We start from the raw sequence: 22,490 nt of genomic DNA, 5'->3' as shown, positions 1-22,490 counted from the left end.
CAGTATTGCCTTTAGTCATAGATTCAAAAGATCAGTTATCCATGTAATAAGTGACATCAAACTTCATGTCAAATGTATAACTGGGTAGAAAAGTCCCATATCCTAGGTTATCTTTTCTCAGTAGTTTCATGTAAATATTAAATAATATTGAACAAATGAATAATATAAAAGAAGAAAATATACTAATGTAAATTGCTATAAAATAGTTGTCTCATTTACAAACTCAGACCTGAAACCAGACTTAAGTAAATTTAGATAATCTATTCGTTTGGAGGAGTTCTGGAAATTAATTCTGCATGACCAACTGAGCTAATTTTGGTTGGCACTAGGCATACGCTATTAAGAGAAGTACAGCGCTAATAGATGTGCACACTGATATACATTCTTATACAAATACATTCATTGTTTCATTATTTGAAATGTGCATGTCCCTCTATTTTCTCTCTGTCTCCAATTATTTTACTGATTTTATTTATTTTTATTAACATTTTACTGCTGAGGGTTTTTATAGTATTATTCTTCATCATGGGATAACTTTTAAAAGAACAAAGTAAAGTATAGGTATAGATCAGAAATGCAATCCATTGATATAGCAGGAAAATTTCTAAACTAAACTTTCTGGCATAAGAATTGGGGAATTTAGAACAATTGTTGCAAAATCAAATATTTAGAATTATCACAGAGATTATCTTACCACTTTGTTAAGCATATTGTATATGCAATTTTAGTGCTATTTGTTGCTCTTCAAATTGTTTAACAGAATTGAAAAAGCAATGTGAGACACAGGGTTGCACAAACCAGTGAACTAAAATACAAATCCATAAGAACTTTGTTTCAGAAGAGACTATCAAACTAAATGTTGATGAAAGATAGAGAATAAGTATAATGAGGTTGTGATATATACAAAGGATGTTGGTTTAGCACATATTTACTGACTCAGCATATCCACTCAAATCATATTGCGTATTTTGCAAATAGATTCTACTACATTACACAGAGAAGCACGTATCACATTAGCTAACATCACTCAAGATTGTCAATACAGTTTTCCTGAGTCGAATAATATTGTATTGTACTTTGCAGGCAACCAATACAATTACATTATTTAAAGTATTTGCATTCCTTAGCAAAAGTCTACTATGCCTTCGGTATGCTACAAAAATTGTACAATTCACTTTAATCTTTCAATGAATTTAGTTCTATAACATTACCTGAATGCTTTTGACATTCCCTGCAATGGGTTTATAGTATACTAATGCCATTTTGAAAGGGAAATAGCTATGATTCATGTTTAATGGTAATTTCTAGGGTTTTCCCGTTTATTCTGTATGTATATGCCCTAATATTTTCCAATATACTTCCATTATAATATATTGGTGAGAATTTTTTCTGCAAAACTGGATGTCTCTATTTCCTCATTTAAAATAGCATTATACAAGGAAATAGAAACATCAATAGAAACTCCAATTTTGCAGAAAAATTTCTCACTTCTACTGCTTTATTTGGCTAATTTATGCATAGAATTAATTTTCTTTTCTTGAAATAAAAAGTTTTAAAAGCAGGTAGATAATGTTAATGCATTTGAGAATATTTTTGTTTTATTTTTTTGTTTTGGCTGGGGTGCTGTAGGGTTTCCTGCTCAGGCAGGGGGTTGGATTCGATGACCTAACGGTCCCTTTCAACTCTATTAATAAATAAATACATTAATCTTGCAAGAGATTAATGTGCAACAAAACTGTGGTAACTATTTTTATGATTCGAAGAGGCTGTATCCTTATTTATTTTTTAAATGCCAATGATCGCAAAGAGCTTAGCAATAATTCAATGTGATTATTTGGGGGGGGGGGGCTAAAATGTTGAGCTACTTTTTTATATTTTTGCAAGTTTTGGGGAAGATTAAAAAGCTTAGCAATGCTATTTTCTTAAATTTTTCTGGATTTGCCATTCAGCCACTGAATGTTAGGGCTATAATTTGTAAATAGCGATCCGCAATATAGGACTGCATTCCACTTACAGCTTTTTCTCCCCTTCCTAGAACATTCTGATTGATAGCTTAACAAAAAATGGAATCAAAGATTTCATGAGCTTTTCAAAATAGCCATTTCACTATAAAATGCATCTGGTTTATTTATTTATTTATTAGATTTGTATGCCGTAGACTCGGATTTAATCATTCCAACACTCAATAGTCAAAAGCCTTGATTCACCAAGTCAACAAAACAACATTTTTTAGTCAGTGATAAATTTTTCCCTTTCAGCCCACATATTTACCTAACTTACAGAGCCACTCATGTCACAAGCAAGTGACTCTGGCAGAGCATTTCCTTCTCTCTTCCTTAATAGCTTTCGGGACAATACACTAATGTGTGTATCAGTGTGAGTGTGTATGTACATGCACACATATGTGCAGGCAGTCCTTGCTGACTGACCATTTGTTCAGCAACTATTCATGTTGCAGTATCCCCATGTCACATCATCCTAACTGGCATGCCAAGCCAAGAACATAACAGAACAATACAGTTGTATTGTGGACCTTGGAGGTCTCCTAGTCCAACTCCCTGCTCAAGAGATAACCCTATATCATTTCAGAAAAGAACCGTTGTACTCACCTGAACGGTCTTCTCCAGGTCCTGGAAGGAGAGTCCAGTATGGGTTTAGCTCGAGTCTTATTGGTAGGGACTGAGTTATAAATTAATATAATTATCATATTAATTAGGTACCGCCCCCTTGCTGCCCCTGTACCTCAGTTTTAAAAAACGAATTCAAGTAAGAACAAATTTTTATTGAACAACCAACCACAACCATTAACTAAATGCAACAATGTCCATGGTTCAATGGGAGGGTTTGGACTCTCCTTCCAGGACCTGGAGAAGACCGTTCAGGTGAGTACAACGGTTCTTCTCCCATGTCTCTGGAAGGAGAGTCCAGTATGGGATATACCCAAGTTCCAGAGTTCCAGGGAGGGATATCATTGAATCATGTCCTAGTAGTATCACACACTTGCTGCAAAACTCTCCTCCCAAAGGCCGCCTCGGCCGAAGCAAATGTGTCCAGTTTATAATGCCGTATAAAGGTGGTAGGAGAAGCCCACATGGCCGCCCTACAAATGTCCTCTATCGATGCCTGTGTGGCCCATGCCGCTGAAGTAGCGGCACTACGAGTTGAATGAGCCGTGATTCCCCTAGGCAATGTCCGGGAATCTGCTTTGTACGCTTCTGTTATACAAAGCTTCAACCACTGGCTAATGGTCTGCGAAGACACCTTGAGGCCCAATCGATGTTGACCAAAGGAAACAAACAAAGCCTCAGTCTTGCGGAAAGGGGCAGTGCGCCTAATATAGAGTTTTAGAGCCCTGCGCACGTCCACCTTATGCCACTTAAGCTCCAGCGGATGTGATCCATGCACACAGAAATCTGGCAGAACAAGTTCTTGTGACCGGTGAAAATGGGTGTTGACCTTTGGTATGAACGTTGGGTCTAAACGGAGAACCACCTTATTAGGATGAAAGGTACAAAGGTCCGGTCTTACTGACAAGGCCAATAGCTCCGACCCCGTCGTGCCGATGTAATGGCCACCAAGAACGCTGTCTTAAGGGATAACATCCTTAAAGGTACTGTCCTCAGCAGCTCGAATGGGAGCGCTGTGAGCGCTTGTAATACTATGGTAAGGTCCCAAGTAGGAAAACGTCGTATCGGTGGAGGATGCCTATTGGCAGCCCCTTTCAAAAAGTCCCTGATCAAGGCATGGTGAGACAACGAACCACCATTTTCAGGTCGAATAATCGTTGCCAAGGCCGCCACCTGCCTTTTCAAGGTGTTGGGAGCCAGCCCTTTCTCTAGATCGGATTGCAAGAACTCCAACACCACGACCACACTAGCATCCTGCGGTCGCTGATGTCTATCCCTACAAAAGGTGGCGAATGCAGCCAAAGTAGCCTGGTAAATTCTAGTCGTTGAAGGCCTCCTGGCCGACTGGATCGTAGTGATGACATTCTCAGGAATATGCCAGGTTTTCAATCTGTCCCCCTCAAGCGCCAAGCGGTCAGATGGAACCACTGTGGCTCTGGATGAAATATCGCTCCCTGAGTGAGGGTGACTTGGTCATCCGGAATCCTCCAGGGTTGGACAATTGAGAGTCCCATTAGGTCGGCAAACCAAGCCCTCCGCGGCCAGTGCGGTGCAATCAGGATGACCTCCGCCTGTTCCACTATAATCTTCTCTATCACCTTGGGGATAAGTGGTGTTGGTGGGAAGGCGTATAGCAGTTCCTTGGGCCACGGAAGGTGTAAGGCATTGGTTCCCTCGGCTCCCCACGTGGGAAACCTGGAATAAAACCGGGGAAGCTGGGTATTGTACGGAGTCGCAAACAAGTCTACCGTCGGGTTGCCAAACCTTTTGGTCACCTGCTGAAACAACAGTGGGGTCAGGCTCCACTCCCCTGGATCCACTGTTTGCCGACTGAGCCAATCCGCTTGAGTATTGGTCTCCCCCGCAATGTGTTCTGCGTGGAGAGATGCCAGGTGGACCTCCGCCCAGTCGAATAGGAGTCGAGTTTCCTCCATCAGCCTGAGAGATCTTGTCCCACCCTGGTGGTTGAGATGCGCTCTGGTCGCGACATTGTCCGTACGAATCAACACATGCTTTCCCTGAAGAAAGGGTGTGAAGGTTAGCAAGGCTAGGCGTACCGCTTTCAGCTCCAGGAAGTTGATATTCGTTGGAGTCAAGTCCTGGGGAAGCCACAACCCTTGAGTTACGTGATGGTCCACATGTGCTCCCCAACCCAGGAGGCTGGCATCCGTGGTCACAATGACGTGATGTAAGTGGCCAAAGGGAGACCCTTGATGTATTGCCCGGGACAGCCACCATTTCAGGGAGTCTCGCAGGCGTCTTCCTACCGCAACTAATCTGTGTGTATGACTCACACGTCGTTTCTGGTATGGGAGCAATGTCCATTGTAGCGTGCGAAAATGATACCGTGCCCAGGGGACAATGTCCACGCATGACACTAGTGTCCCCAGCACCTTGGATAAAAGGGCCAGCGTTACCATACGCTGATGCTGCAACTTGTTTACTAAGACCTGAACGTTGCGCCGTCGTTCTAATGACAGGTAAACTTCCATGGTGATGGTGTCTATCACTGCGCCGAGATGAGTAATATTGATGGTGGGTGAAAGGTTGGATTTGGCTTTCCCAGGCACCTTTTCCTTATTTTTTGGAGGCACAGCAGTGGATTGAGGCTGGTCCTCCCCACGATTGCTGGATTGATCAGCCATCCTTATTTAATATTGTAACGGGGCAGCGTACTCACAGTCTATTATTATACAAGCAGCAGCAGAATGACAAGCAAAGCAACTCTCCTCTCACAATTGAGGCAGTAGGCTGCAGCACAGCTTGGTAGCTCGATGCAGGCAATGACGTCACGTCATGTGACCTGCCCACCGCCAATCAGAGGAGTCACCAGGCAGAATCTTAACTGCTCCTGGCGCGCCGCCAAGCTTGCCGGTAGCAATGTCGGCTTTTCGCGCTTTTTTTACCGTCCAAAATGGCGGGCGCGACTTTCCCCGCGGCTCTCCAGCCGTCCTTTTAGCCGGTAAGCTGGGAATGGTAAGGGATCACTCCCTTGAGGCGCCGCTGTGTTCGGCTTTCCCTTGAACCCAGCTTGTCTCGGTGTCTGTACCCGGCATGCTGGGAGTCAGCTGACAGGCGCTCCGATCGTGCTGCTTTCGCTTAGGTGTCTCATTATTTATTTTCCTTTTGCCATCCTATTTGGCGCCTTGCCGCCCTCGTTAATGGGGGGGGCGGACCCCCCCACCCGAGGTGTAGGGCTAGGTCTGACCTCGGGGGACAGGGACCTGCAGCCCATCCTCTCCTCTTCAGGGCAGTACTCGCGGGGAGAAGAGGCCCCATAAGGAGACCGAAGGGGGTGCTGCCCGCGGAGGGCAGAGATCCCAAACCTTCTGTTACCTGCACAAAGATAAAACAACAACATTAATAAGGAAATTAACAGTTAGTTCTCTTTTTTATTCATTAAATTGATTACTCTCCCTCAGGAGTAAAAAACTCATAGTCCCTTCCTTGACTGAGTTTTTTAAAACTGAGGTACAGGGGCAGCAAGGGGGCGGTACCTAATTAATATGATAATTATATTAATTTATAACTCAGTCCCTACCAATAAGACTCGAGCTAAACCCATACTGGACTCTCCTTCCAGAGACATGGGAGAAATGGTTGTTCAATTTCTTCTTTTAAAACTCCAGTGATGGAGCATCCATAACTCTAAGGGCAAGTTGTTCCACTGATTAATGTCAGCAAATTTGTCCTTAGTTCTAGGTTGGTTCTCTCCATGATTAGTTTCCATCCATTCCTTCTTGTCCTGCTCTCAGGAGCTTTAGAGAACAGGTTGATCCTCTCTTCTTTGTGGCAGCCTCTTAAATATTGGAACATTGCTATTATGTCACCCCAAATTCTCCTTTTCATTAAAGTAGACACATCGAATTCTTGCAATCGTTCTTTATATGCTGTAGTGTCCAGTTCCCTAATCAGCTTTGTTGCTATTCTCTGCAATCTTTCTAGAGTCTCAGCATCTTTTTAATATTGCAGCAACCAAAACTGGATGCAATGTTTCAAGTGTGGTCTTATCAAGGCATTGTAAAGGGGTATTAACACTTGACATGATCTTGATTTTATCCTGCTATCATTACATTGCATTGCAATCATTACCATGCTTGAAGTCTCCTGCAATCACATCATTACTATCTACCATCTTCCCAGCCACAAGTTGCATGTCACAATTATGTGACATTGTGCTTAATGACCCACAGTAAGTCACTTAACAATCAAGCCAGAACTGCCATCATAAGGCATGGTCACATGAGTTTTTATTTTATAATCACATCACTTAACAGTGGAATTAACAATCCCAATTGAGGTTGGTTACTGAAGACAGGTTGTGGTCCAACTTTTTAAGTTGAAAAAAAAATAGCTGAAGACATGGAACATACCTAATGCTCTTATCCCCATTTTTCCCTACAACCACCACCTAGTGAAATGGATTAGGAAAGTCCAAGGTCACCCAACTTTCATTTTTAAGAGGCCTAGACTCAAAGTCTCCTTGTTTCTAGATCAGCACCTTCACCACTACGCCAAGTTATTTATATCAGGATTTTTAAAAATTGTGTTCTAAGGAACTCTAGGATTCATAAGAATGTGTTTCAGTTTTTTAAAAAAGGTTCACTTGAACACTTTTCTATCACTAGAGTTTAGCTCTTTAATCAGAGGGCCCAGGATATTTTTAACTAACAAGGTTGCACAGTTTGAAAAAATTTGAAAATCACTTATTTTTATGATAAAATCTAGAAGATAAAATACAGTATATTATTTCAACACTTTTATCTTTCATGCAAGTTGGAATAATTTATCACAATTACTTTAAATATACAAAATAAAACAATAAGGGGAGAATTAATTATTTGGCTAACCCTGATATATTCAGATTAAATATTTTTTCACAATTATATTTTATTATTAATTTTGATTAAGTTAATAAAATTTAATTATATTTAATATCTCTCCATTTAATATACTAATTTAATTTTCACTGAGAATGCAATTGAAAAATAGAATTAGGATTCAGTTGCAAATGAGGCAACGATAAAATTATTACTTATCCCTTGAAATGTTGCAAGATACTTGAAATCAGGCCTTTTATTTTTATTATTTTAAGTTATCATTATTTAAATAGTTATTAACAGCCTGTGGATCATCTCCAGATAAAATAATGAAAAATCATGTTTGACAGGCATGTTGCAGTGCAATTGCAGTCTAGATACCATGGTTACACTTATATTTTAATTTATTTTTAAGAATGAATGATGGATGGATGGATGGATGGATGGATGGATGGATGGATGGATGGATGGATGGAAGGAAATCACAGAAACATCCATCTTTATAGTTTAAATACATGTTGCTTAATAAATTCATTTAAGAATTACAAAATATTAGATTAGAAAAAGGATGGGAGGCAAATTTTATTGAACAATATATAGATTCAACCTTTTTAATACATGTGCACCATTTACCATATTTAAAGTCAGTACATATTGATTGATGCAAGAGTACCATTATATAAAATACTGTATATATATTTATACTGTGACAAGGTTGTTGGAGAATGTCCAAAATTCTACAAACTGATTCTAGATCATTCTTTTCATATTTCATCAATCAATTAAAATATTTATTTAAGACTCTCTAACTGGTTAACAATTAAAAGAATATCATTTTACAAAAGCAACACAAGAAATCTTGACAAAATGCAGAAATGCATGCATTTAAAGAGATTTCCAAGTAGACTAAATTATCCAGCTTAGCTGCTAAACAGACTCTAGCTCTAAACATGGCTTCAACTACAATTGGAGCCTACATACCTTGAAGGCTGATAATTTTTTTCTGCATTAATTAATTAAAAAAATTTTTTTTAACAATATGTGAAATTAAATCTAGGATAAGGAAACTGTTTTTCTGGTTTTAGAAATATTTCTGATTTTATTATATTTATATTGTTTTTAGAGCTCTTTCTCAACACATTCTTTATTCTAATAATTATTTCAGGATGTAATATGGAATATGACGTACCTGTTAGACTAAAAAGAAGGTAAATTCAAGCTTAGATCCAGGCTCAGCTATGCAAACCTACTGAATAATTTCATACCAATCACCTCCCACTCTCTACATCATTAAATTAAACTACATTTGTTGTTGAGGGGAAAACTGAAGAAAATAATATTATATTGGCTATCTTGAGTTGGAATAAAAATCAATTGAAAACCATAAAATAGAGCAAAAGAAACATTTACATTGGATAACCAAAGCACTGACCTGTACAGGCTCAGGAGTAAGTTGGACAACATGCTGCATACGTTCATTGTGATGATGCCGAGATTCCTCTTCATAGATGAGATCTCTCTCATGTTGGGGAAGATTCAGGAATCGCCGAATGGTGCACAGATTTTCCCAAAGTGTTCGATTTTCAGGGCTTGGGTTTTCTTTCCAACGTAATAACTCACACAGCCAACCCTGCAAAGTGAATAAGTAAATAAATAAATAAATATATCAGTACACATGCATAGTAGCCTTACTACTACTGGAAAACAGCTTTTTCCAGATACTACAATGTATATAATTAATTTTAGTGTTATGAGAAGGGAGAAGGAGAAATCTCATAATTTTTACAGTAACTGTGAGAGAAAAGATATATGCTAGCATAACAGAATTTGGAACAAAGGTAGGAAGGCCTTTAATAATGGGAGTGGGGGCAAAAATATAGTATACCCAGTGAAGGGCTACCAAAATGTTTACTACCACACTGTGGACATGGTTTATGCATTTTCTTTCAACATCTTTCAGTGCAAATTGGGTGCTCGGGAGTGGAGCTCCATTTTTGCTACCCCACTGCGTTGTCGCCCATCTGGGCAGCAGCCCACCCCTGAGTATATCTTACTGCTAATCCAGTGCCATAGATTCTCCTTATTGTTGGGGCTCCTTCCCCGTGCCTTCACATTCACAATAATGTATCTTCTCTTAATATTACAGTATATAATGGGCTATCAACCTATGCCCACCCTGGTACTGTGTGTGTGTGTGTGTGTGTGTGTGTATGTGTGTGTGTGTGTCCCCATTCTGAAATATGCAGTAAATTGGGAAGATATACCTATTATCAGGCTTTGGCTAATAGTTCTAATACTTAATCATGTTATCGAGATCTGTTAAAACTTGGGATAAAAATAGCTTAAATTAATTAAAGAAATGTGACAATTTGATAGGGCACAAGGGTAAGACACAGAATTCACCTAGCATTTTAGCAATAGCATAAAACAAATAACCATGGAACCACAGAAGCTTTATCCTCAAATATTTTAAAATATGATGTTGACCCATCGTATCAATCTTAGGATCTGATCTAGAAAATAGGCTAATAATGTAATAAAAAGAAGGAATATAAAGGTTGTTCATTTGATCAAGGTTAAAATATATATGATAATATCTCTTTAATATAGACCAGAAGATACCAAGGATTTATTTTTAGATAAGATTTGAGATATGGAAAGAAAGTGATACAGTAATTTGTTGTTGGAAAGGAAAGGGGGGACATGATCGAAACATTTAAATATGTTAAAGGGTTATATAAGGTTCAGGAGGGAAGTGTTTCAATAGGAAAGTGAACACAAGAACAAGGGGGCACAATCTGAGGTTAGTTGGGAGAAAGATCAGAAGCAATGTGAGAAAATATTATTTTACTGAAAGAGTAGTAGATGTTTGGAACATCCAGAAGATATGGTTGGTAAATCCATAGTAACTGAATTAAAACATGCCTGGGATAAACATATATCCATCCTAAGATAAAATACAGGAACTAGTATAAGTGCAGATTAGATGGACTATGCGGTCTTTTTCTGCTGTCAATCTTCTATGTTTCTATGTTACTAGGTTGTATTTTAAGAATAAATTACTAAAATTGTTTATACTTATTGCGATGAAGAGAGAAGTCACTTCTTCATGTATTTTTCTTTACTATATTTTTATTTCTTTTCTATTTTACTTCTATTTTTCCTGTACTCTCTATTTCTTCCTTTTTATTCTTTTAGTTCTTAAAGTTTGTATTAGTTTTTATATTTTTAATTGTAATGTTAACTACTGCATAATATCATGTGATGTATTTGCCTAACTCTCCACTGCATCTTCTGCCTTTACCTCCCTCTCCCCAAAAAAGAAGAAAGAAAAGCAAGATTTGATTATCTCCGCTGCTTCAGCCAAGACAGCCATACCAGCTGTTCTCATTGTGCAGCCTCTTCCTCACAGCCTACATGTTAATAACCTGATCATTCCATTTTCTCCTTCAACTGCCGGCTGCAGCACAGTGAAGAGACAAAAAGCCAGGCCCATCTGCAGCAGCTGTAGGCACTGAACTGTGAAGCCACGGGGGATTTATAAACTAATCTGTAACACAACACTGCCTTGTTTTTACAAGTGAGAGGCCACAGTTGTGCAGACCTGATCTTTTCTTGCAATAAGCTAAGAGTGGTGGGAAATAAAAAGAAGATATCTAATCATTTACTTGGAATAAATATCTGCATTTACTATTCTGTATGGTACATGGCTAACCACAGAATCAGGTGATGGCTGACTCCCACATTCTCTTCTCACACCAAATCCCATGTCTCTTTAATAATAAAGCAACAAGCAAACAGACCTTTAAAACTCTCCGCTCTAAAGTGTTTTCTCAGGGGTCCTTCTATACAAAGGAATTTTTTTTAAAATGTAAAATAGAACATGGAAGGGGGGGGGAGTACCTCTCCCTGCATTCTTTTTACTTTTTACTTGAATACATTGAATACATACAAACTATTTAAACAAGTATGGCTTCAACACATTCCCTTGGAAAACGGAGACCCCAGACTTGGTTTCTGTTTTTGCTTTTTTTGTATTTTTAAAAAAGGTTAAAAAAATCCTATAACTGCTCCAAGTCTATATTCTGAGTGATCTTGAGATCTGGCCTGAGGTTGCTGATGCCTTTTCATAATGTTTAGCTTGAAAAGAGAGATGTGAGAGATGACATCTCTCCTCTTCCTTATGATCTTGGAATGTTTCATGCAACACTCAGTAGTATTTGATTGATAACTATTCCTATAATCTGCACTCATTACCAGCACTTAGCTTGACACTACAGGTCTCATTATGGATGGTGTGTTCTCTGTCATTATACTTTAGGCAGCATCATGTTCAATTTGCCTGGCACCTTGCAAGGTCCTGACCATGAAACTATTAAGGAATGAACTAGACTGCCGTGTGACCATGTGTGCAAGACATAAGCAAACCAAATTAATTACTGGCGCAGGAAGTTAGCAGGCAAAGGTCCCATCCTTAGGACACCAGAAAATGACTTGATTCCCTTGTGGAAATACGCTAATGGCATATTTAGCAAAGCTTCATTCTGAAGGTGAAGCCCGTTCTTGTTATTTAAGGAAAGAGAAATCAAGTTTTCCCAGAAACTGTGTGCTTGACTGATCAGATTAAGGGATCTAGTCTTCTATAGCCTCGGCATGCATGTACAAAAATCACAGCAGGACCCAAAAAATCAGTGATACTTCATAGCCTCAGACATATTGCACCATGTACACCCAGCTGCTACAATAATTAGCTTATGAATGTATCAGCTGGTTCTGCAATTTCTATAAATAATAACTAACCTACAGAGCAGAAAGATTTTTATAAACCTAATATTAGCAAGAAATTGCTTAAACCCTCTTAACTCTAAATTGTTATTGTGCTAAATGCCCTCTTCATGCTTCCAATTTTATACCACTGTAGCAATCCATGCCTAAATATTTATTTGGCATCAACAATGGCAATTCATTTATATCAACTTCTTTCACAAAAAGCTATTATCTACTTTCCTTTTCACAAGCTATTAGGATATTTTTCTTCAACAAATCTACCTTTCACTTAAGCTCTCAACTTATTTATTCAAATGGTTTATCAACTACACATTCAGGATCATATATTTATCAGTGAAAAGGGTTTCAAATGCCATGAGAGGCTACTATTGAAAACATTATATAATGGAACCACTAACACACAACTCCATACCAAGAAATTACTATCAAGAGGGAAGCTTAATGTGCACTGCAATGTTTTTTTATTATTATTGAAATAATCTTACTGTGCTATCTGAGAAAGTTTTTCAGTATGTTGCAAAAAAAAGTGTAAATGTCAAATAAAACAGTGACAGATGATGACAGTATTCTCTATTGAATAGCACCGTTGCTTCGTGCATGTTCGATGAGAACTCATGAATTATTAATAAATAAACTCCTTTTTATGTTTAAAAAAACCTCAAGTAGTTGTGTGATTTATTCAGGGAGGTTATAGCAAAGAGAAACTGAAAATTCTAAAACTGACTTCTGTGTTTAAAAAAAGCTGATACTAAATTTCACATAGATAAAAATATTGAGATAAGACTGATATTAAAGACTATTTGGCTAATATTCATTCTCTCTCCCCCCCCAGCTCATATTATTTGTATTGGGGATAAAAGTAAATTTAAAACAAGCTAGAAAGTGAAAAAGGTGGCTGAAAGAATTGTAAAAAGTACTATAAAACCTGGGGCTAGTTCACTGTACCAGAATTTTTCAATAGTAAATAAGGGGAAGGAGTTATCCCATTCCTATGCTAATGTAAGTTAAATTACTCTGGTCCAGGTTCAATCCCAGATTTTTAATTTTAAAATGGTACAGGAAATTGGTCATTACAAATCTTTCTTTTACAATGAAAATAAGATAGAATGCAGTGCAGGCATTCTCTTCCACATATTCCTGGACACGGTCTCTTTATGAATCCACCAATTTAAGGTAAAATCAGAATGCATTCTAAAAATATTATACCATGAGTGAAGATGTTATGGACATTTGTTTTATTGTTGCTCCTCACTTTATCCATTTCTCACTGTTGGGAAAGCCTACCACCTGATTAAAAATAGCCAAAAGCCCAACTGTATGTAGAAATGAATCTCACTGAGCTCAGTAGAATTCCTACATACATACATACATACATACATACATACATACATACATACATACATACTTATTTATTTGATTTGTATGCCGCCCCTCTTTGAAGACTTGGGGCGGACACAAAACATAATTGTGTCTACAATGGCATGTTGGTTCAAATCAGCAGCAATATAAAAGATACTGCCATAGATGAGGAGAATGTATCTTCTAAATCAAAACTTTAAAACTGAAATCCAAAAATCATTTTTAAATCTGCTTTCTGATTAATTTTGGCCCCCTTTTTATATATATTATTGTTAATAAGCTAAATACTGAAGTTCTATTTTAAATCAGTACTGCTTCATATATCCTGCTTGTATTCTGGCCAGTAATTGCAACAGTAAACTGATTAAGATAGGATAGAAAATTTATGGGAAGAAAATGTGGTCCATGCAATCCAAAAATATGTTAGGTTGGGTATAGTAATCCTAATATTATTATTTATTAGATTTGTATGCCACCCCTCTCCGTAGACTATACCAATATCTATCAAATTCAATCAGTTTTAATCTAACGTACTGTATATTCTGTCTTAAGTACTGAGTTAATAATGTTGATACTAGATTATCTATTAAAATTAAGCAAATGGCAAAATCTGTTTCTTTAATTTATGGAAACATTTCAATTTAAGAAGTACGGAAAATACATAAATAAAAGTCATGTTGCCTGTACGGTTACAAGACTGCAAAAAAAAAATCAGCTTTAATTTTTTTGTACACAATTTTGTCAAATATCCACAGAAAATCTCACTGTTTCTTATATTTAAAAATTCAGGCAATTAATCTTTCCTGGCATATTTTATAAGAAATGTGACTCCTAATCAAATGTATCTGACAGTAAAATACAGCATTCATTTGTTAATCTTCCAATTTTCTTGCTTAATAAGCAATAAGTACTCAAAACGTGGTGGATTGGGAACCACCTAGAGGTAAAGGAAGGCAGATGAGAAAATAAATGAACATATATACCATATTTTTAAACTATAAACTTTGTAATATTTAGGACAGTAGCAGTAATGAAAAACTGAAGTCAAAATTAAGTTATTACTGAAAGAGCTCGTGTGTTTAGAAGCTTTGTAAGAGGTCCCATCTGAAGAGAATACAGTAGTCCCTCGCTGTATCGCGCTTCACCTGCCGCGGCTTCACTTCATCGCGGGTTTTGAAGTCAGCTTCATTTGAATCATTTCACCACACAAACGAGCGCTAGAATAATTCCAGCGGGACTCCCAAATGATGAGTGGGGCGGGGACTGAGCTCCGGCGGAGGCCCGTCCCCTCGTTCAATCCCCCTCGCCAGTGCTGAAAGGAAAAAAAAGAAAGGAACGCGACGCGGCGGGGATTTCCAGACTGGGCTTGAGGGCGGAAGAGGAAGTGCTCGAGGGTGGAAGAGAGAGAGAGAAAAAAAGAAACAGCCGGGGCAGCTCACCAGGGACTTTACAGCCGGGGCAAGGCAAAAAAGACAACATTTGGCCGAACTGCTGCAAAGAACAGAGTAAGTAGTAGTGGGGGGAAAGGTTAGCCGGCCGTTGCTCGCCTCCAGGCATCCGGAGCTGGTGGGAAGGAGGATAAATTCCCCATCGCGGATTTCACCTATCGCGGCCAGGTCTGGAACGTAACTCCCGCGATAGGTGAGGGACTACTGTAGATATTTTTGTTAAACCCAACCACTGAAATATAACCTTATTACAGTACAAATAAGGTCCATCTGGACTCTCATTTTCTGAGTATAAGATATGTATGTATGTATGTATGTATGTATGTATGTATGTATGTATGTTTGTTTGTTTGTTTGTTTGTTTGTATATGGTACTCCATGTAAAATTTGTGTACTCACACAGATGGGGCATTGGTCTTACCCGATACTCTTCTTCTTGTAGAGTGGATATAGCCTCCAAAAATGAGATGATACCGTCCCTTCAGCCAATGAGGACTGAGTCTGTCAAATTGTGTTTCTTTCTTCTCCTGCCTTAATTCCTGCTCTTTGATGAAGGAGATGAACAAACTCAGTATGTAGCTCCCAAGTCAAACAATATAGAAGAAAAGAATTTGATGTCCCGAAGGCCAGGCCAGACCAACTTTGGGCAGGATTGGAAATTAGTTCCATCCTATGAGAAGAGGCATACCAGATAAGACCAATGCCCTTTTCCATAATGGGTGCAGCTAACCTCCAAGAATGGGACATACCAAAGCAGTCTGTCCATTGGGAGGGCTAAGTCTGGCTGGCATCCCCTATCTGTGGCACCACCCATTGCAGGGGCCTGTGACCAATGCAATGCATTTTGCCTCAGTAAATGCAAAAATTTCAATTTTGTAGTGGATAAAGGGAGTTGGTGAGGCCCAAGTGGCTGCCCAGCAGATCTCCTTGATCGATGCTTGAGCGGACTATGCAACCATCATTGCAGCACTAGGTGTTGAGTGCACTGTCACCCTGGTAAGTTGTGACAAGGACTGCACATCATAAGCCTCCCTAATTATGCCATGCAGCCAGCACACCACGGTGGAGGAGCACATCTTTTGTCCCAAGGAATTGGGTTGAAAGCAGATGAAAAGTACTCCTAATCTGCAGAGGGTGAAAGTGCACTTGAGGTAGATCTTCAGGGCCCTCCTAATATCAAGCTTGTGCCACTGTCTCTCTAAAGGGTGCGAAGGATTTGGGCAAAAATTGGGCAGGACAATTTTCTGGGCTCTGTGAAAATAAGAGTTTATTTTTGGGACAAACATGGGGCCCAGTCAGAGGACCATTCAATCAGAATGAAGTATACAGAAATCCCCCCCTAACAGACAAGGTAGCAAGCTCAAAGATCCTCCGAGCAAAGGTGATTGCTACTAGGAATGCCACCTTATATGTAAGGTGGCGAAGCAAAGTAGTCCTCAAGGACTCGTAGGGAGCATCCATTAGTGACAGAACTTTTGAGAGGTCCCCAGTTGGGTACCGATGGATGACAGGAGGACACAAATTTACTTTCAAGAACCTACACAACAGGGAATATTGCCATAAGAAGTCCAGAGAACTGCAGGACAAAATAGAAGAGAGTGCCGCCACCTGACATCGAAGTTTATTGGGGGAAAGATCTTTGTTAAGGCCATGGTGTAGAAATTTGAGGACACTGGTGATGGATAGATCAACAGGGGAATACCCGACCTGTGAGCACCAGGAGCAAATTTTTTTCAAAGTAGCCAAATAAATTCATTCTGTGGATGGCCTCCTGAAGGCTTAGAGAGTCCGAATGACACTATCCTGGACATTGCGGCACCTTAGAGCACCCAGCTCAAGCACCAGGTGGTCAGTTGGCACCACTGTGGGTCTGGGTGTACCACTGACCTCTGGCATAATGACGACTCTGTCAGCGGAATTCTCCATGGCTGGCAGACTGACAGAGCTTTGCGGTCCACAAACCAGACTCTCCTGGGCCAGTGAGGAGTAAGAAGTAGCATTTGGCCCTCTCCTCCAAGATCTTCTCTGTGACCTTGGGAAGGAGAGGCAGATGGGGAAACACATATAACAGGTTGGGAGGCCAGTCACAGCAGAGGGCATTCACTCCCTCTGCTCCCTGGGTCCAGAATTGGGTGAAATATCTGGGCAGCTTGGTGTTCTCCACGGTGATGAAGAGGTCCATGATGGGGAGATTGAAGCAAGTTACCAGGACTTGGAAAAGAGAAGGATGGAAGCTTCACTATAGTGGTGCAGCTGAGCCAATACCCAGTCACATTGTGCTTTGTCAAGAGCAACAGAAAGTGGCATTCTGCCCAGAGGCCCAGCGCTGCTGAGGCTGGCCTCTCTGAACGACCCCGACTAGGGGCTTGCTTGTCACGACAGGACCCGATGCAAATTTTGTCCAGTGCTTTGGCCCTGAGACCCTCATCTCTCTGGATGGCCCTGGAGACATTATACAGGTCGGCAGAGGAATGCAGGCATGGGAACTGTCTCCTATGGGAGGAAGGGCCAGCCGTGGCAGGAGAAGTCTCTGAGACCAAGTCTGCTGGCACTGTATGCTGGCTCTTGTTTGAGCAACTTTTATTCTTCCCTTTGCCTCCCTCTGCCATGCCTATGTTGGTAAAATTGGCCACTACCCTTTAAAACAGCCCTGCGAGCACAATCTACTGCAGTGAAAAGCAGGTCGTGCTGACACCCCCTGGCCAAGTACTTGCAGAACCTGCCACTGCTGGGGCTACCGGTTCTAAGAACCGGTCTGAACTAGGAGCAACCCACTGCTGGTAAGACATAACAAAAATATAGAAAATCAGATGAGGTAAGCACTGCTGAGGAATTCATATGCTAAATATCATTGCTATGTTAGGAAAGTATTTCAATAGGTAGGGAGCATAAATACTGTATTTTAAAAAGATTTTTCACATGTATCAAATACAGCATTTATGCTCCCTATGGATGCCTACTGTATTTTTTTAGAAAAGTATTTTTTCTCCAGAAATACCAGTTAGTGTATGCATCACTAAAAATTCAAAACCTGTGTGTCTCATATATTGAGATTGTCTGTAAAGCTTTCGAAAGAATCAAAGCTTTTACCATGTAAAGTGCTTAAAATGGTTTTCGATTAAGGAGTAATGGCAGAACAGATATCTACAACACCTGTTATATACCAATATCAATAGAATCACAAACTACAGCTTCCTTGAGAATACCAATATATTTATACATTCGTAACGTAATTTATCATTTTTTGAGAGTGACAAATTAATGCAAAAAATAAGAAATTTAAACTTGGTATTGGAAGGCATGCATAGACAGGAATATTCTAGGTTTTACTTTTGTAATTTCCAAGATACTAAGAGGTTGAAAGTAGTTCATTGTAAACAAAAATTAATAGTAATCCATAACAATGCACTGCTGGTCACTTGTCACTACAGTAGGGAAATATATATCTTGAGTATTTAATTTTAATTTGACATTTATAATTTTTTAAGGATTTGAATATTTCTGCACTGACAGGAACATTCCAATAAATATGTGAGAAGGCAAATTAGGAGATTTTAGTGAGAATGATTCAAAATAACTCTACTCAAAATATATGTTAAAGGATATTTCCTCACCCACATCTTCAGTGCAGAAAAATGTCAGCATCTGTGAGAAAAATTATAATGTGTGATAGATGTCTTAAGAGACTGGGAATCTGCTATTAGTCAAATTAGCCACAGAAAATTATTTTCTAATTGTACTCAAAGCAAAGGCTTCTAAAAGAAATATTCATCTTGGAAATCTACAGCAGCATGAAATTAGCCAGGTAGAAGTATGAGCTGGCAACTCACTTTCAGTGCTCTTCTTTTTACAAATCCAGTGCATCTCTACTAAAATAAAGTGCCTTCTGAATTAAAAAAAATACCTAGTGAAGTAAGTGGAATGGATAAGAGTGACTGCACTATGATACTGAATTCTGACATGCATGTTAACGGAATCTTGACAAGTATATCGGATCTCTATAGTTTATAGTGATTAACTTTGAATTGCAGTACAGTATTCTGAACTTTAATATTTATGGAAAATTACTTGTTAGCTCTGCTAAACTATTTCTTCAAGTCTTTACTTGAACCATTTATTCTAATTAAAGATTTCTTTGACAGGAATTATCACATGATCATAGCAAAAATAAATTAATTTTTGTTCACACAAAACTTAGCAAAAAGAGCACAGAAAGAAAAAGTATAGTGTGTGCTTCCTTAAGAACATTTTGTACCTTGTTTCTTAAAATAGGGAAGTGAGGAGGAAAGAAAGACCAAAAATAAAGCTAAAAATAAACAAACATTTTAAATAAATATCAGTATTTATAATACTGATAATGACATATATTACTATTTAAATTAACAAGTTTATCAATACACAAAGCATGTACTTCTAGTATATTTAAGCTATAGTTTCCACTTTCCATAATTTACAAATCTTCATTTAAAAGGGCAAGGAACTAACTCTATAATTCTTCATGGCATGCTCCAAAATAAACACCACCTTGTAGCCATGGTATTTATTTATTTATTATTATTATTATTTATTGGATTTGTATGCCGTCCCTCTCCGCAGACTCGGGGCAGCTAACAACAGTAATAAAAAAACAGCATGTAACAATCCAATATTAAAACAACTAAAAAGACCCTTATTATAAAACCAAACATACATACAAACATACCATGCATAAATTGTAAAGGCCTAGGGGGAAAGAGTATCTCAGTCCCCCCCATGCCTGACGGCAAAGGTGGGTTTTAAGAAGCTTACGAAAGGCGAGGAGGGTCGGGGCAATTCTAATCTCTGGGGGGAGTTGGTTCCAGGGGGCCGGGGCTGCCACAGAGAAGGCTCTTCCCCTGGGTCCTGCCAAATGACATTGTTCAGTTGACGGGACCCAGAGAAGGCCCACTCTGGTCGCTGGGATTCGTGCAACAGAAGGCGGTCCCAGAGATAATCTGGTCCGGTGCCATGAAGGGCTTTACAGGTCATAACCAACACTTTGAATTGTGACCGGAAACTGATCGGCAACCAATGCAGACTGCAGAGTGTTGGTGTAACATGGGCATATTTGGGGAAGCCCATGATTGCTCTCGCAGCTGCATTCTGCACGATCTGAAGTTTCTGAACGCTTTTCAAAGGTAGAGAGCATTACAGTAGTCGAGCCTCGAGGTGATGAGGGCATGAGTGACTGTGAGCAGCAACTCCCGGTCCAAATAGGGCCGTAACTTGTGCACCAGGCGAACCTGGGCAAATGCCCCCCTCGCCACAGCTGAAAGATGTTTCTCTAATGTGAGCTGTGGATCGAGGAGGACGCCCAAGTTGCGGACGCTCTCTGAGGGGGTCAGCAATTTCCCCCCCAGAGCAATGGATGGACAGGTGGAATTGTCCTTGGGAGGCAAAAACCACAGCCACTCCATCTTATCAGGGTTGAGTTTGAGTCTGTTGACACCCATCCAGACCCCAACAGCCTCCAGGCACCGGCACATCACTTCCACTGCTTTGCTGACTGGACAAGGGGTGAAGATGTAAAGCTGGGTATCATCTGCATACTGATGATACCTCACTCCATGCCCTTGGATGATCTCACCCAGCGGTTTCATGTAGATATTAAATAGCAGGGGGGAGAGGACCAACCCCTGACGTACCCCACAAGGGAGCAACCTAGAGGTCGACCGCTGACCTCCCACTAACATCGACTGCGACTGACCGGAGAGGTAGGAGGAGAACCACTGAAGAACAGTGCCTCCCACTCCCAACCCCTCCAGCTGGTGCAGAAGGATACCATGGTCGATGGTATCGAAAGCTGCTGAGAGGTCAAGAAGCACCAGGACAGAGGATAAACCCCTGTCCCGGGCCCGCCAGAGATCATCCATCAGTGCGACCAAAGCAGTTTCCGTGCTGCAGCCAGGCCTGAATCCTGACTGTTGAGAGCCTAGATAATCGGCTTCTTCCAAGGACAGCTGGAGACTGCGGAGTGTTGGTGTGACATGGGCATAACTAGGGAAGCCCATGATTGCTCTCGCATCTGCATTCTGCACAATCTGAAGATTCCGAACACTCTTCAAAGGTATCCCCATGTAGAGAGCATTACAGTAGTCGAGCCTCGAGGTGACTATGAGCAGTGACCCCTGGTCCAAATAGGGCCCCAACTGGTGTACCAGGCGAACCTGGGCAAACGCCCCCCTCGCCACAGTTAAAAGATGTTTCTCTAATGTGAGCTGTGGATCGAGGAGGATGCCCAAGTCCTTGAGAGGCAAAACCCACAGCCACTCCGTCTTATCAGGGTTGAGTTTGAGTCTGTTGACACCCATACAGACCCCAACAGCTTCCAGACATTTGTAGCAATACCTTTGTTACAAATTGTGACTTCAAAGATGATAAAGAAAATATTATCTATTGTTAAATTCCAAATGTGATCCCAAATAAAAATGGTAGCTACATATCTATGGATTTGTACAGGCCAGGATGTGGTTCAGCATCAGTGAGTCCTATGTTTGGTACTGAGAAGAAGCTCAAATGCACTGGCTCTCTTCACGTCTTTTCGGATGGTCTATTTTTCTCAGATATTATTCAGAATCCCTGGCTCAGAGTTGTTATTAGAAAAGTTGACAATATGGGAGAAGTGAATGGAGTGTCTCTGTTTGTGTATCCTTTTTATGAGTAAATCATGGCAAAAAACCCTTTCAATTTGCCAGACCAGAATTTTCTCCTAAAGAATTACCAGTAGCTTTTCCCTTATAAGTGAATCACATGAATCAATAAAGGTGGATTCAATTGTTCTCCAGAAGCAAGCAGTTACTAAAATTCTTGTCATTTTACACAACTTGAAAGCTCCCTTAATTTTTAAAACTGTTCAGCATGTTTCCTTTATTCTAATTATCTTCATTTCAGATTTAGAACTATCAAACCTTTTGTGATTATTGTAATTAACTACTCCTGAATATGCCTGTTTGGGGTATAACATCCACCTATTGTGTCTATTCTACAAATTTGCCAATTTTGAGATCACCCTTCCAAAACAGCTTCTTAATATCTCATTTAAGTGCAATCATTTATAGTTTTTAATATAATTTGAAACATTCAGGGCCCCTTTTAATGTTTGCTTCCTATCTCTAACGTCATTGTCGGAGAATATTATTTAGAATGAGTATTTTTTTGGCTGGTGTTGGATGATGGTAATCTGGATTACATAGGAATTTGGATCAAAAATCTTGGATTCTAGAGAAAGATTTTATGCAATATATGAGTTTAAATTGGCAGTAACAGTTTTCTAAAGTAGAAATAGAAATAACAATTTTCCAAATCACTAAATAAACTTGTCATTTTTATACCACATTCACAGCGACCTATCAAAATGAGATTTCAAGCAGTCAGAAGCACTTTTCATGTAATGAATACCTGTGCTTTCTTATTGTTCTGAATAAATTACT

At 39.6% G+C, this 22,490-nt stretch overlaps 1 protein-coding gene across 3 annotated transcripts in view; it reads right to left on the bottom strand.

Moving 5' to 3' along the window:
* SATB2 (SATB homeobox 2) overlaps window positions 1-22,490 on the bottom strand; it is a 167,642-nt gene that overhangs the window by 23,106 nt on the left and 122,046 nt on the right. For all 3 annotated transcript variants that reach the window (XM_070732092.1, XM_070732093.1, XM_070732094.1), the window contains one exon: window positions 8,880-9,077. In XM_070732092.1, the coding sequence (XP_070588193.1) occupies window positions 8,880-9,077 (198 nt within the window). The remainder of the gene's footprint in view (window positions 1-8,879; window positions 9,078-22,490) is intronic.

This window comes from Erythrolamprus reginae, chromosome 1, assembly GCF_031021105.1.
Source record: "Erythrolamprus reginae isolate rEryReg1 chromosome 1, rEryReg1.hap1, whole genome shotgun sequence".
In the NCBI taxonomy this organism is placed as follows: domain Eukaryota; kingdom Metazoa; phylum Chordata; class Lepidosauria; order Squamata; family Dipsadidae; genus Erythrolamprus; species Erythrolamprus reginae.
This window is presented reverse-complemented; position numbering and strand designations above follow the sequence as displayed.